Below are 16,375 nucleotides of genomic sequence, written 5' to 3'. Positions count from 1 at the left end.
TAAATTCTGTTGCTCTTTTTTAGCTCTTTCAATTTTTCAAGATGCTGATGATCTTTCCCGTTGTCCATTTAACACATAAGCACCCCTAGTTACAGAGAGAACACTTGTTTTACATAGTGAACTGTTAAGGAAAAAATGTCTCGTGCGTCTGGGGGTGCATATATTATGCACGCACTAAACATGGGGGAGGAGCACAAACGGAGAGAATCCTAATTAAAAAAAGCAGAATAATGTCCTAGATGCTGCTTTTGAAATTTGCCTAGTAGCTGCTTAGTTTTCAAGGAAAACAAAAAAATTTTTCTGGTACATGCCCGGGCTACACGGCTGGCAAAAAATGGTCATTTGCGTGATCATGTAATAATACTGTCCTTTCAAATTTTATTTCTTTTCCTGTGATAAGCTAGAAGTTAAGTCTCGACCTTAGTACTTGTGAATTTTTTAATTGTGTTCTTCTTATGACGAAAAACGACAATTAAATTTTTACAATACGAAGCACTCAAGCATTTATTCCAAAATTTGCTTCCTATAGTATAGGGTCCAATATTAATTGGACCAGATTGTTGTCAGATTAGAACTGCCATGACGAACGTCTACCCGTAACGATAAAAATCTACTTCCAAAGAAAATGGGTGGCGTTTTCCGGTGGGACTTCTGTTCAATGCGGAAAACGGCAAAATTTTGCGAAATTAGATTCAGCAGAGCAATTATGAGCTTTAAAATGAAAGAATATGATCAAATACATGCGAAATGTACTTACTTTTGACTGTAAGGGTTTTTCGCATTTTTTTCCAATTCTCTTAACCCGTTTGCTGCTCAATTTTACGTTTTCATTTATTAAGACTATTAAATGACTTCAAAGAAAGCTACATTAATAATTTGGCTTCAATTGTAGTAGTTAATAAAATTAGATTGCAAATAGGTGATACGCAAAAGTACCCTGAAAAAAATTAAATATCACGTTAGGTTCTTCTGTTGTTTTTTACATAAATTTGGTATATTATATTAGTTTTGGTTAGTTTCTGTTGCTCTTTTTTAACTGTTTCAATTTTTCAAGATGCTGATGATCTTTCCCGTTGTCCATTCAACACATAAGCACCCCCAGTTACGGAGAGAACCATTGCTTTACGTAGTGAATTGTTCGGTAAAATTATGGCTCGTGCATCTGGGGGTGCTCAAATTATGCACGCACTAAACCTGGGGGAGGGGCACAAAAGGAGAAAACCCTAATTAACAAAAGCAGACTACTCTCCTGCATGCTGCTTTTGAAATTTGCCAAATAGCTGCTTAGTTTTCAATGAAAACATAAAATAACTGCCTGGTATATGCACGGCCTACACGGCTGGCAAAAATTGGCCATTTGCGTGATCATGTAAAATTACTGTCCTTTCAAATTTTATTTCGTTTCCTGTGATAAGCTATAAGTTAAGTCTCGACCTTAGTAATTGTGAATTTTTTAATTGTGTTTTTCTTCTGATGACTTAAAACGGAAATTAAATTTTGACAATACGAAGCACTCAAGGATTTATTCCAAAATTTGCTTCCTATAGTATAGGGTTCAATATTAATTGGACCACTTTGTTGCCAGATTCGAAGAGCCATGACGAGCGTCTACCTGTAACGAAAAAATATCTACTTTCAAAGAAATTGGGTGGCGTTTTCCGGTGGGATTTCTGTTCAATGCGGAAAACGCGAAAATGTTGTGAAAGCGTATTCCACAAAGTAATTAAGAGCTTTAAAATGACAGAGTGAGATCAAATAAACGCTAAATCTACTTACGTTTGGCTGTAAGGACATTTCCCAAAATTTCAATTCTTTTAATCCGTTTACCGCACGATTTAATATTTTAAGACTATTAAATGAGGGATTTAACAGCAATTAATCTTCCGCGCAACGTTCTTTGCGAAACGCGCTTCTGTCAAACTAGTTTTGTGGTGGAAAACAGTTTTCAGTTTTCAACATATAGGGCACCACCTTTTTGTCCGCGAAGTTCAAAAGGATGTTTCACACCTTCAATGTATTAACATAGGAAAAGTAAAATTTGGTAAAAAAAACGAGTAAATTTACTCAAAAACTCGGTACCGTTAGACGCCCGTAAGTACAAACAAAAAAACTGGGATTTTATTTTATTTGCAACAAGGAGACATTGGGACAATTTACAATAATCAGCTTACCTCATAAATTAGTCACTATCACTGTCTCCATCTAGGCAAATTTAAAAAAGCAACACTGTTTAGCTCGCAGATCATAAGACCAAAACATTGGGAAGACTAAAAGAAAGTGAAATTTTAAACCCCTAAACCCGTTAAAGAGGAACAATTTGATACTTTATTTGAAAATTGGCGCTTTGTGGTATGTTTTTTTGCAGGCTTTAATTGTACGTGACATTTGATCTGCAATATATTATTGTGTTTCAGTTTTTAGAGAGCCAAAATCAGAATTTTTTGCACTTTTTGAGAAGATTAGAAAGACTAGATTTACCAAAACTTCGATGATGAAGTTTTATAGGTCGTTATGCGAATGGGAGGATGAAGGCGAAAAGTTAATCTGCTGTTAAATGTGTGACATACCTAATTTTTTAGATGTTGTTTGTCTCAGGGGAAGAAGAAAAAAACTCTGAATACTTCTGGGAAATTATTTATGAAAAGAAAATTTTGATCAAACATGGCACCGTTGAAAATACCAAACGAGTTAATTCAGCTCTAAATTTTTGTTACCTTAGTGATGCTTTTTAAGCACAATCAGCTGTTGGTTCTAGCGCATTTTGTCGGAAGAATTTGATGTAATGGATAAGTGACTCTGCTTGAAGTCACTGAGAACTTCTGGCGTTTATCGAGAACCGCGAAGCGGTTCGAGATATTAAGTCAGTATTTCGGAGTGACTTCTGCAGAGTCACTTACCCATGCTTAAAACACGAAACGCGCACTTTTTAAAATGACGAAAGTCAACGAAATTCAACTTCTGGCTAAGAAGCAACTTCTAGCATTTTAACTTCTGGCACTGCAGACGTTTGGCATTTTAAAATGTGCACGTGACTGTTTTAACTTTTAAACAGGAATTTTACAGCAAATTTTGGATTTACTCTCCGCTCCAAGTTTTAATGACCGCTTCTTATGACACACATTGACAAAATAGGTGTTGCTAAAGCCTTTTTTCTATGTAAAAATACAACGGAATAAAAAAAATTGTTTGCCCTCTGAGCTGGAGAGGGGCGAAGTAAAGTCAATTTTTCACCAGGTTTTGAATTTTGCAAATTAACTCTAACCGTCTGCATTACTAGGCCGTGAAGTTGACGTTTTTTTCAGCAACTCTGCCGCTGCAGTTGATGGTTTCCTCAATTCTGCTGGTATTGCGTGTCTTCTTGGGACACAGATTGGACATCGGTTGGACTGAAGGTTATCAATACAATTTGAACAAATTTCATGTTTACATGGCAGGGATTTTACAGAGTTTGAGGAAAATTCAAATTTACACGACATGCACCGACTATACGACGATCCCATTGTTGATAGAAATTTTGCTCAGATTGAGGTTTGAATTGATTTTTTCAGAGTTTGTGTACGTATATCTGAACACCGATCCAGCATGTGAACATACTGAAGTAATTAGTCGCTGAAAACCGCTCAAAACAAAAACAGCATGTTTTTATTTAAATCGAGAATTAAAATCGTTGCTAGCAATTCTACAAGTATCACAAAAGCACGACAAAAAATACAGAGACAGTTAAGAGAATATAATTTTTTATAGACTATATTATATGCGCATGTTTCATAATTTAACGCACGTTTCTGAGAAATAATCTGGTGATGAAAATGTTCAGAAAAGCAAAAGAGGTGTGTTATATGAAAAGAGCTTGCCAATTCGAAAAAGTCCGACTTCTTCTTATTTTGCTTCATAGATTCGCTTCACGCATCATTAAATTTCTCAAGCATTCTGAGCTTTCATCTCATCTAGTAGTTACATTTTTCTAAAAAAATGTTAATTTTGACCATACGCGAAGGGTTCTCTGTCTGTTTTCGTACAATCTTACATATGGAATAAAACAATTGTTGAGGATTCTGCATCTATATATCTACTTTGACTAATGTTTGCTTGAGATCAAAAGAAACATAACTACATAGCTATGCATACCACGTGATCTTGTCAAGCTGAATAGGTGTTCAAGCCTAGAGTTACAACCAAGATTATTTCAGTACTGATCCAGAGTAATACCGGTGATTTGATTTCGCCTGTCCCTTCTAAGGTCATGTCGAAAAATCTCCCAGTTTCGGAGTAGTTTTAATCTGATTTCTTTATGATCATAAAATACCGATAATCACTTTTTATGACGTCTCTGGCCGAAGACTGTGAATTCAACAATTAAAAACAATAAAAACAACTGTGTGGGAGTTGACGCGCTTTCGTATTTAACTAGGTAAAGTAAAATGTTAAAATATTTTCAGCTGTGCAATGAATTACGATTGAGCTGCCAAGTCACTTTTGAGAAATTGACTCGGATGCCGAAATACAGATCATAGCAGAGTTAAATTTACTTCACCAACTGAGCAAAAAGAAGAATTTTTGTTCCAAGACGAACACAAGAGGGCTGTGGCGAAACAAAACATCAACTATACAATCTCCTACTATGCATTAGTATTTAGAAATGTCCCCAAATTTTTGGATAAATGCCAGGAATAAGAATGCAGAAAATAGCTATATGTGACTTCACTTCAAGATCATATCTGATTACCATGATTACCCTTACCCCGTGACCACTGTACACTAAGTAGATTGATTCAATGCTGCTTTTCAGCGATATATTGATTTTTAAATGATTCAGAACTGAAATTGACAATATGGTGACTCGGGGAGACTTACCAAATAAAGTTCTTTTCTAGATTTTTTGTGAATCTTAGGATCCAAATTTTCATGAATGCTGTGTGGAAATTGGATTGAAATGGACATCGCTTATCAATAAGGTTACCAATAAACGGTTATATTTTTCGTTTTTTTTTTCAAAAACAAGGGTGTGAATTTTTTCTTCAAAAATAACGGTCGAAAATGGACATTTCGTAAGTTTTTTTTAGCAGGTTTATGATGGTACCGTGCACTCTTTTGCTGTCTCAGGGGGTGTTCATTGATTGATGCTGCACCTCAATCTGTCCATGTTGAAACGAATATTCTCTGTAACTGTTCTGTAAAAACGATTGATATTTATACTATGCTACGATATAAATCATGGAAAAGTGTGAACCAACGATGCATGCTGACTGAAGACTGCCTTTGGCGTGTATATCTCTCTTTTGGAACAGTTCTGGATCTGTTCTGTCTTATTCTTTTGTCAATTTCCACAACTTATTGAAGTACTAATTGACAGCAGGGCCGCTGGCCGGTAATGTATTTTTTGCTGCTCAAAAAATTTTCAGTTCTACATTTTCAGCTAAATGGAAATTGATGCATTTTGCATTGACAAAGTAATTTTGTTGACCAAAACAAAGATTATGCAAGTTTGCAAATATCTTGTATTGTTAATATTTCAAGTTATGTTCGACAGTGTTGGCATTTTCAAACTATCCTCGCCGTTTCTTTTCTTACCTAATGGGAACATGGGTTGAAGACAAAATTTTAGGGTAGATGAATTTGCCTCTTCTCCACAGTACTTAGAAACAAAAGTAAAATAAATTAAAGAACTTGCTTGGTTCTAACTTAGTGTTTGTGGATATCACGTGCATACCCTAATCACATCGATCATTATTTTGTATGAAAAAACTTATTCTGGCTCAAGTTTTATTTGACTTCGGCTTGACAATAAACGATGTACATGACTTTGTTTCGATAAGAAACGTTGTCCCCAGCATTTGATTGACAACAAAAGCAAGTACTTGTTCTATTCTAGCTGTTTTTGTTATAGATATTTTTTTCAAATGGTGAGCTTTCTGGAGTGGTGTCACACTAGGGAAACTATAGACATTTTTTGGGTGTGCTGAGAGATCGAATTGGGCTCAGTAGTACCCCGTTTTCTAAAAAACCGATTTGGCTAAGGAAAAGATTATAACTAAATAATGAAAAGAGGTCGTATCGAATTTCCCAGGGTCCTCGACCGTGTACTTGAAATCAATTCATCCTTTCCTCGACCTAGTAAGCTTTTCCGCAAATCAACCATTTTCATAATTCATATATGACTCTGAACATAACTTGAAATAAATTCATAAATAACTTGGAACTGCCTGCCTGTTATCCTGGTTCTAAACTTTTAGCCATTTTTATTGTTAGGTTTGAGCTAATACTGCAGTGAGATAACATTGAAGTTTTACTGGACTTTTGATTATTAGCCGTCTCTAAAGATTGCATTTTCAAGTGTTCAACTGACAAAATATTTTGAATGTATTTTCCTTTTTCTTGAACTAAAAATAATTGCTTCTATTGTAGTGAGCCGAGAAAAGATTAGAACCAAGCTGCGAACTTGATTTCAGTTGTATCATTTCACCAACAGTTAGTAAACGAGCTGAGCTGAATGAAAACGAAAACGAAACTAATTTCGATTTGTCTATAAGGATACGGTGATAAAAATTGATGAGGGCATTTGAAATCACATATTTCAAGGAAAAACTTAAATAACTCCAATAAAAAAGAGCTTTAAAGAAAAAAATATTTAAAAATTAGTATTGACAAAAGGATGGAAAAAAATTGCACTACGCGAATCAGAATCTGGTTAGATCTCACCTGGTTAACTCCTTTCAAAAATAGTCATTCTATCTATAAAAATGTATTAGAAAATGAACATGGACTACTCGTAGTCTGACTTACTCTCTGTAACTATCTCTAAAGATATTAAAAAGAACAAACTGGCAATTCACGACCTAAAACAAAAGAATAAACTAAGACAATTAACAAAGTTACAAAACATAAACATTGGTTCTCTAAGTCTACTTTTTGCAATTCAGTTATCATTCAAAATTGTCTCAAATTTAAGAAATTCTGTCTTTTTCTCTCTTTTATCGAGTCCTTTCGACAAAGTTGTCATGATATTTGCATTTGAGATCCGCTTTCAGGTTGTGAAAAGTGGTCGGAGTTGAAGATTATCAAAGATTGCTGAATTTTTTTCAAAAATTTGTTAAAAAAGAGCAAAAAACTGTCCAAATTCATAAAATATTTTAAAACATTACACTATCAAGCTGAAAAGAAGACTCAATTTTAATTTAAAACGCTTTCTCTGATCGAGATGATTGTTTTCGGTTATTAAGGTTTGAAAACTTCTTGACCCGGAAAACAGTCACAGTTAAATTATGTTTTTTCTTCAAAAAAAAAATGCGCATAATGATGAAAAATAGTAAGGCTTGAAAAAATTGCGCTGCCTGATTGTTCAAGCTGGTTTAGGGAGGCGATAAATTATAAACTTCAATAGAATTGGCATTGAGTCAAAAACAATGTGCAACAAAACTATCACAATTTCTTTAGTTGGCTTTTAGTACAACTATTTTTTTATAAGTTTTCAAGTTAAGTGTTTGATTAATGATATCAAATAATGAAGAACAGTCTTAACCAATATATTTTATAGTAAACGATTTGTCAAACTAACATAGAAGTTTTGTGAGAAATTTGACAGTATTTGGTACTGTGAAATGTGTAGAAAGACAGGTACGCCGATATTTGCTAATCTTATTATTAACATTCTATCAAACTTGAACTTAGTTTGATCTTTTTAAACTATCGAGTTTAACCTCATTTTCAGAATCCGATACTTTGTCAAATCTTTGAAGTCTAAAATAAATTTATATACAAAACGTCCAGGCATTTCCTTGTTTTAATTCATACAAAAAGTTTGCTTAAAACGTTGAATCATTGATATGTTTTTAAAAATTTTAGCCATAGTTATACATCAGATTTGGTGAGCTTAGATGTTGTTGATGTGCAAATACAAGTTTGCATACAAACGTTGAGAACAATAATGACTCGATTTTGATTTAAAACGTGTTCTCAGATCCAGATGATTTTTTTGGTTACTAATGATTGAAAACTTCATAATCCAGAAAAAAGTCACAGAATAATTGTTTTTTTTCCAAAAATTTGAGCATAATGGTAACAAACAGAAAATTCTTATATAAATTGCGCTGCCTGATTGGTTCCAGCCGGTTTAGAGAGTCGAAAAAAGTTCTAAACTTCAATTGAATTAGCATTGAGTCAAAAACAATGTGCAGACTTCTAAGCAGAAAAGGATAGTTCGTAAACAATTATCTAAAAAAATTCCAATGGTGGCAAAAAAATATAATTATAGCAGCGTAAAAACCACTTAATAAGGCACGCTTTATAATACTAACGTTTCATTGAGTGAGTAGCAACCATATAAAAAAAATGATTCGTAGAATTTCGATAGAAGCTTTCGTTATTTTTTGAGTTGGCTTTTAGACCAGCTATTCTAAATAAGTTTTCAAGTGTGTGATCAGTATTATCAAATAGTGAAGAACAGTCTTAACCAACAAATTCTATAGAGTACGATTTTTTCAACTAATTTAGAAGTTCTGTGAGAAATTTAAAAGTAGTTGGTACTGTGAAATGTGTTGAAAGACAGGCACGCCGATATTTGCTAATCTTATTATTAAAAATATATCGAAATTGACCTTTATCTGTCTTTTTACAACTATCGAGTTGAACCTCATTTTCAGAATCAGATACTTTGTCAAATCTTTGAAGTCACATTTAAGTTTATATATAAAACGCCACACATAGATGGTAGCAAATCAGTTGTTGAGGTGCAGTTCATGTGTTGAAAGACAGGCAGGCCGATATTTGCTAATCTTATTATTAAAAATACATCGAAATTGACCTTTATCTGTTTTTTTACAACTATCGAGTTGAACCTCATTTTCAGAATCAGATACATTGTCAAATCTTTGAAGTCACATTTAAGTTTATATATAAAACGGCCACACATAGATGGTAGCAAATCAGTTGTTGAGGTGCAGTTCAGAGTCTGCTAACAAACGCTGAGACTACTAATTACATTATTGTGTGAATTACATTACTCCATTTTTCGCCCAAAATCTCTCAAGGCATAGGCAATTTGTTGCAACAAAATTGACTCAATTCTGATACCCGAGTGGTAAAATTTTGAAAGGTATGAGCGATATAAATGGGTTCAGATATATAAAATTTTTTGTATATCACGCATCATGTCACATTGGTTCGAAAGAATTTCTTTACACTTAGGAGGCTGGCGACTTAAAGACTGTATGAACTCCTATGTTATAGATATTTTTCAAACCCACGAGTTTTTTTTTTGAGTTTTTCTACACTGCTGGTAATGTTCAATTGTTTATTTCTCGGCTTATCAATTTACATTTCTTTAGGTTGGCAAAGATTTTTTAAACGGGATGTAAATTTTGAACGTTGCCGCTGTTTGATTTGAAAATAATTTTTTTTCAAGGTGAACTATATAACAGACAATTAATTTTAGTTTTGTTATATAAAATACTAAATTAAACAAAAAAATACTAATATATTCCCTCTTGGACACGTTCTTGTAAGAATAATGCTAAAAGGGTTTAGTAATGAGACTTAATGAGACTCGGGTCGAGGTTTTTGAGTGAATTTGTGTAATAAATGCGGTGAACGCGTTGAATTTTTTAAGAAATGCGATGACTGCGGTGAATGCCCACAAAAAAAGTCACGGCAGTTTTTGCAACAAATCATCGCGCCAACTTCAGTTGCAAATTAATGTAAGAATTGCAGTGAATGCGGTGAATGCGGTGAAAAAAATCACTGAATTTCTTACAAAAATTCACAGAGAATGTCACCGCATTTTTTCCAAATTTTTTCACAAGAGATGTCAAGGCAGTCAGTGACAGTTGCCACAGTGGAATAAGAAGTCGTGGATATGCAGGTTATGAGAAGTTCGAACCTGTGTATGGTAGTTTATATTTTTGTAAGAATAGTGATAACGCGATGAAAATAAACATTTCACCGCGATTCACCGCTTTAACCGCGAAAAGATGTAAGCAATACGTGGTGAATAAGTTTTTTTTCACTGCATTTCTTACAAAAATTTACCGCCAAACCTCGACCCGGGGAGATATCAAACGCAATGAAAAAAACATTGTTTCTTCATCTGTGATCCCCGAACCTAGAATCAATGCAAAGCTTGTAGACGAGAATATAACTTCAGTGTAATTTTACAAAGTAACACTCTTTTTCCCAACGATTATTTTAATTGAGATGGAATCTTGGTTGCACTATAATCCTTGATAATTGGTGGCGGATTGGGGACAAAAATGGTCTGATTTTCTTCTCTCAAAAGTCCGATCATAGTGATCAAAATTGCACTGTTTCGAATATTTGCACTTTAGAATTACAGTTGCCAACTTTGGCATGACAATTGATGTCGCATCATAACATGCCTGCTAATTTGCACAAATTTAACTCCAGTCATGGCCAAAATTTTGACTGGATCGTCCTATCATGGCCAATTTTTGTGTCCGGATCAACAATTTCATATTTCCACCACCTCAGCCTGTGAGTTGAGCTGACACAAACAGAGGACAGAACAGTTTGAGCCAAGCATTCCGTCTTGATAACCAAAATGGCCAAGTGCTCATATTGTTTATAGATAAAAATGCCACCATTTTTGACACTATAAATTTTGAAACATAACGCATAGTCACTCTGTTATAATTGACAACTGTATAACTGACTATGAAAACTTGAACTCACTTCGACTTTTACGAAATTATACAAATGCTTTTTAATGATTACCTAGGCATAGATATTGTTGCTATTGAAACAAACTCACTTGGCGAATTGTTCCTCTTGACTCTTATTGTTCCTCCCAGTTGCACTTTGCGTTATTAGCATCTTTGCGATACTATCTCCACTAGTGGCTGAATTTGTTTTTTGAAGTTTTTTTCGTCCTTTCCCAAAAAACTTTTTTTTTAAAAAAAAAGCCGAAAATAGTTCAGTTCTGAGAGCGTCCCGATGGTTACGATCAACGTGGTTTCTATATTATGCAGACTAATATTCGTGGGTGTTTCGACATTTATCTTTGTTATTGGTCTCCCTACATTAGTTTTAAATTTTCGTCGCCTCGTTTCTCTCGTTCGCACTTAAGAATTGTAGTCGCCAACTTTGTATGTCAGCGCAGAATCAAAATATGGAAGTTTTTTGTTTAAAAAAACTATGTCGCATACTATCTTGCATACTAATTCGTACAAAATAAATTCCAGTCATTACCATATTTTTGTCTGGATCATTCTACAATGGCCAATTTTTGTGTCTGGATTAAAATTTCCACCACTTCAGCCTATGAGCCGAGCTGATTTGAACGGAAGACAGAGAGTATTGAACGAAGCAATACTTCTTGATCCCCAAATTGTTCATCCCGTTTGCACTGTGTGTCATTAGCATCTTCCTATACGATCTCTGCTAGTCGCTAACTTGTTTTTGGAACTATTTTTTGTTCTTTCTCAATTTTTTTTTACAAAAACCAAAAACAAGTCAATTCTGATAGCGTTAGGATGGTTACGATCAACGTGGCTTCTTTATTGGGCAAAATAACTTTCATAGGTGTTTTGACAATTGTCTTCTTATTGATTGCTCTATTATACTTGTAAATGATTGCGACCCTCAAAGGCGATGCCGCTTATGGAATTTTCTCCATTTTCCGACCGTTTATTTCTGTTGTTGCCTAAGTTCAATGCTTAGAAAACAAACAAGTTGTTTACTACTCTGCGATGTTTTTTTATACCTTTATGTACCTAGATAATGCTTCCACTTTGTATTCACTTCTAATACTGCCCGTAATAAGCATGAACATACTTTGCAATAGTGAAAACGTTCAAATACAAAAATTACTTCAAGAAATCAAATAATAAGATTATTTTGTCTCTTATTACGATGTGCTGGTGGTTTTTCATTATACATTTTACTCTAATTCTGTACAACTATGAGAAACTTTGTGCTTATGAACCTCTCATTCTTCATGAAAACTCCAGCGAGCCGGAATATCATTTTTCTGATGACAACTACTATGAAATCCCTCCAGTTCCAGGTCCTCGTTCAGCAATTCCTTTTATCAGACCAAAGATAGCGTACCAGAGGGGTGAAGAACATTCAAAATAAGACGAGCGCTGATCAGCTTTGGCTCCAAGAAAGAACAAAATTCTAATCATAATTAAATTTCTTGCAGCCGAACTGTGATCATAATTAATTTTGACGAACAAAATCTGATTTTAGGCAATATCTTTAATAAATTAGAACGAGGTCTCAATCTCGTTTATGAGCTTAAGCGCTTGCGCAAAAATGCAAAAATGTTTGTTTTAGAGCTACAGGAGGTAACGGCTAGCCATCTAAAACAAGCAATTTGTTTTGCGTCCCCTGATTGTTAACAGGCAATGAACATATGCGTAATTTTAACTGGAGTAAGTTTCTTTAACAGCGCTCATATTTATGCGTTAATGACTGATAAACAAATTTTACAGCTTCTTCGTTAGAATTGTTTTCCAGGGTTGAGACGGAATGGATACCATGCCAAAAGTTGCAGTTTCTTGCGATAGATGGTATCTTGTAAGAAATTGTAAGAATCTTTCAAAAGATGTTTAACTTGTAAGGTCTCGTCTCGCAAATTGAATGGCTGTCTTGTATTTTTCTTACAAGTCCAATCCAGTTGAGTTCACTTCTTATTGTTTAATTTGGTTTAACATTCTATCCTTTACAGTAGAAAGCGCGAGGGAATTAGATGCTCAGGTTTTATAACATAATACAATGTAACTAAATTGACAAAACTGTTATTTTTCTTTTTTTGTCAACGAATGAATTCCTTTTGCAATTGAGTTTATAGAGGCTAGATCTCAATGCGCTTCTTTAATTACTTTTTGCGGCTGAAATTTTTTGCCACAAAAATTTTTTAATTTTTGGAATTCTATAGGCTTTCTTTCATCTCTCGATGATAATGATTTATGGACATTCATATCTCGCAACCTTTTTGTTGGCTACAGTTTAGGCAGAAGGGTTATATTGTAAGAACGTATGTTTTAAACCTTATGTAGGAATATATGTATTAGGGCAATTGTTTTACCTATAAGGGCCTTGTAACTTAATTGATTAACTTTCAAGAGCCTTCCATGGTTAACTAGTAAGAACATGCAAGTTTTTGGAAGAAAAATTTCCAAAGCAATGCATCACCCTGTAAGAACTTGCAAGAAACTGCAAGCTCTTACAAGTCAGCCAATCGACTTTAACCCGGGTTCACTTTTTCGGGCAACATTTCAAGGGATAAGGAGTTTCTTTTGGTTGTTTGTAGAATTGTTTTTTTCCGCATATATTTTATTCATGTTTCTGAGAAATGAAAATATTTTCATTAATTAGGAAATTTTGAACGTGAAGCTTTGAAGTCTGATCATAAAATATATTGAGCTAACCAAAATTGAGGAAGAGTTTAAGAGCGATGTAAAAAGGCACCTAAATGATGAGGCAAAGTATGACCATAGATGTCTTTGAACAATGACATCTCAGCCTGAAATTCTCTGATCATAAGCGATTTCAATTAAGAGACTCGGTCTGGGATATTAGCAGTTTCTTATTTGTTACCAAATTTAATCTGTTTTTGTGCTGCGTAGATGAGTCATAGATCCGGATCATCGTATAGCCTTATGCAGTTTTCGATCCAAATCATAAATCGAACTTATCTCGGACAGAAGTTTTTGAGCAGTCGGGATCTTCCACTTAAATTCTTCCACTTACTACTGAAAAATTCTATGGAGTTGCCAGCTTCGCGCATTGGTGACCGATTCAGGCAGACGTTATTGATATTAAAATTTTACAACGCGGTGGTAGCGATCGAAGATGACCGATTAGAGTTTTTGTCTGATCAGGTAAATGACCAAATAAGGAAAAAGATGTGTAAAGGTGCAAAGTTCACTCTCATCTTATCCATCAAATTTCCGTCTGAATTTTTTCCAAAAGTTGCCAAATTTTTTCGTTATAAGTCTCCGACCGTCGTCCAGCTGGCGTATGCCAAGAACTGAACGGACCAGCGGACATAATGTCGTATAGCTCTTTAAATACTTTTATATTTTAAATCAAATTCTTCTCTTTTCATTTCTTGTACGTTTAACTAGAACTAATTTCCTGATCATTTCCTGTTAATATTCCAATAGACTTCAGCGACAAAGAAGTTTTTTGTTTTTAGAACAACCCGAGAAAATGGGCCATCCAATTTTTATTTTTTTATAGCTTTTTTAATATCCTAATTATGCAAGGAGTGCATCCACAATGGACGACAGAAGAAGGTAAACTTTAGCTGGGAAGAACTAATCGTTCCATATTCTGCGTTTTCTTTTTGCTTTCACAGATATTAAATTTCACTTTTGCTGTTTTCGGATTTGAAGTTTTCTTCAATATTTAGACGGATAATTTGTTAAATTCATCTAAGCCTCATAGAAAACAGCTAATTCTCTATAAAACTCAAAAATTTTTAAACTTCTCTTGTGTATTTTTTAACGCTAAGTGATTTTCGAGTTATTTTAAAAGCATTGGCGACAACTTTTTCCCAACTTGGTTTTGCTGTTGAACAATTGATATTTATTTTTTCTCTCAGAATTTATCTTTAATTTCTTTTTCCCGAAAAAATAAATTGACTCGATTTCCATCATTTGGTAGCGTTAGGAACTCAAATTGCCTCTACTTCTTTTTTGTACTAAAACGTGATCAGTTTTAACAAAATAAAATGTCGCTTTCAAACTCAACTGCTGAAATTGAACTCGCCCCGATAGTTATCCCTGCGTATCTCGATCTGATAAATGATTTAATGGGCGCTGGTATTATTCCATTCGTTAGCATTACTAGTATTACTTGCAATTTATTAACTATAGTTTTTGTCTATATTCATGGAGTTGATCGGGCTGCTTTGGTTTTCGTCATCGCAGTATCACTTGCAGATTTTTTAATAACCATTATTAATGGAATCGTCATGACCAGGTGAGATCCCAAGCTGATGTTTTCCAGCCCTTTGTTTCCGAACAGACCATTTCTTAAGCATAAAGTGAGACTCAAATTAAATGACCTGGAGAAGGCATCCTTGCAATAGAGTGGACAAGGCTCTCGCCAACTACCGAATAAGGGGGGGGGGGCATTATAGAAATATGGTATGGCCAAAGGGCAGAAGCTGTGAAAGTTGTCTGATCGGAGGTCAACATCTGAGACAACGGCCAGATGAAAGCAACAAAACTATTTGGTCCATGTGAATTGATCGTAAAATCTTGAAAAGATCTTGAAAAGGGTTTGGTATCATCACAAAAACCTGAGGAGTTTAGATCTTGATTCAACGTATGAGTTTTTAATCTGTTTTTAATCTGTCTAACTTTTTTCCCTCAAAAATGATGCAATTAAAAAATATATTTGTTGATATTTGAAAACAAAGGTAGCTGCACCGTGAGCTACACATATGTGAGAGAATTGAAGCTTCCACACATTTGTTTAAAGGAATAGTTTCAAGATGTGTAAAAGATGCTGTTCTTACATTTGTTTAGATTTTACCATTTTTAAAAATATGTCGATTTCAAAATTATTTGGGTTTCAAAGGTTTTTCTGTATAAGGAGTTTTCGCTTGATTACTGTTGTAACCGATACGAACGGTCAGACTACATTCTTACGCAAATCACTTAAAAGAGTCATCGCCATTAACAGTTAGTTAGCTATTTAGACTTTGGATTAGTTACTTGACAACTCACTGTTAACTTAGATCAAGACAAAGCAAATTAAGAACGAATTGCCTGACTGAAATTAAATCACAAAATCAATAGGAAAAATTTATTCTGGCTCGCCAATATTGAATAAAGTTGAAATAATGAAATTTCATGCTGCAGTAAACTGAAGTGTGGTAGCGAAGTGAATAGCTAGGCAAATCAATTGATGAAAAAAATATGAGAATGGTGACAGCCCAACCTGAACTAATTATATATATATATATATATGAGACTATTATATATAGGCATATATGGGTATTTATAAGATAAACTGCACAATCAATGGCTAAATAACTGTCAATTGTGACCAAAAAAAATCTATTTTTTAACAAACGCTTATTAAAAAAGTCGAAATGGTGACCGATAAAACCAGACAAAAGTCTGAATAGTATTAACTAAAACAACAATTAACATTTCATTGGCATCAGCAAAAAACTTGTAAGTCTCTTGAAAACATGTGTGCGAATCATTACCGAGACTAGTTAACAAGTAGACAGAAAAAGAAGTAAAAATAAGTTTAAATTTTTGAAAATAGTTTCAAATTATAAAACTCCAGTAGCTCTCAACAGAAACAATTTGAGAAACTTTGTATACATCCGCACAGGGAGCCATTAAATTCTTGCATTATCCAAAATTTGCTTTGAGACCTCAAATGGAAATGACAG

The 16,375-nt window shown here is 34.1% G+C and overlaps 2 protein-coding genes across 2 annotated transcripts in view; one reads left to right on the top strand and one right to left on the bottom strand.

Annotated features, from left to right (window-relative positions):
- The window catches only part of LOC142350278 (uncharacterized), a 42,210-nt gene extending 38,612 nt beyond the window's left edge, over nt 1-3,598 (bottom strand). Inside the window, exon 1 of the mRNA XM_075402060.1 lies at nt 3,263-3,598. Within this exon, the coding sequence (XP_075258175.1) occupies nt 3,263-3,500 (238 nt within the window). The 5' untranslated portion in view covers nt 3,501-3,598. The remainder of the gene's footprint in view (nt 1-3,262) is intronic.
- LOC142351224 (mediator of RNA polymerase II transcription subunit 22-like) overlaps nt 1-16,375 on the top strand; it is a 595,906-nt gene that overhangs the window by 492,964 nt on the left and 86,567 nt on the right. The gene's annotated exons all lie outside the window — the stretch shown is intronic.

The sequence above is a fragment of the Convolutriloba macropyga genome, chromosome 12 (genome assembly GCF_964194025.1).
Source record: "Convolutriloba macropyga chromosome 12, txConMacr16.3, whole genome shotgun sequence".
In the NCBI taxonomy this organism is placed as follows: Eukaryota; Metazoa; Xenacoelomorpha; order Acoela; family Convolutidae; genus Convolutriloba; species Convolutriloba macropyga.
Note: the sequence above shows the minus strand (reverse complement) of the source record. Positions and strands in the feature narration are given on the sequence as shown.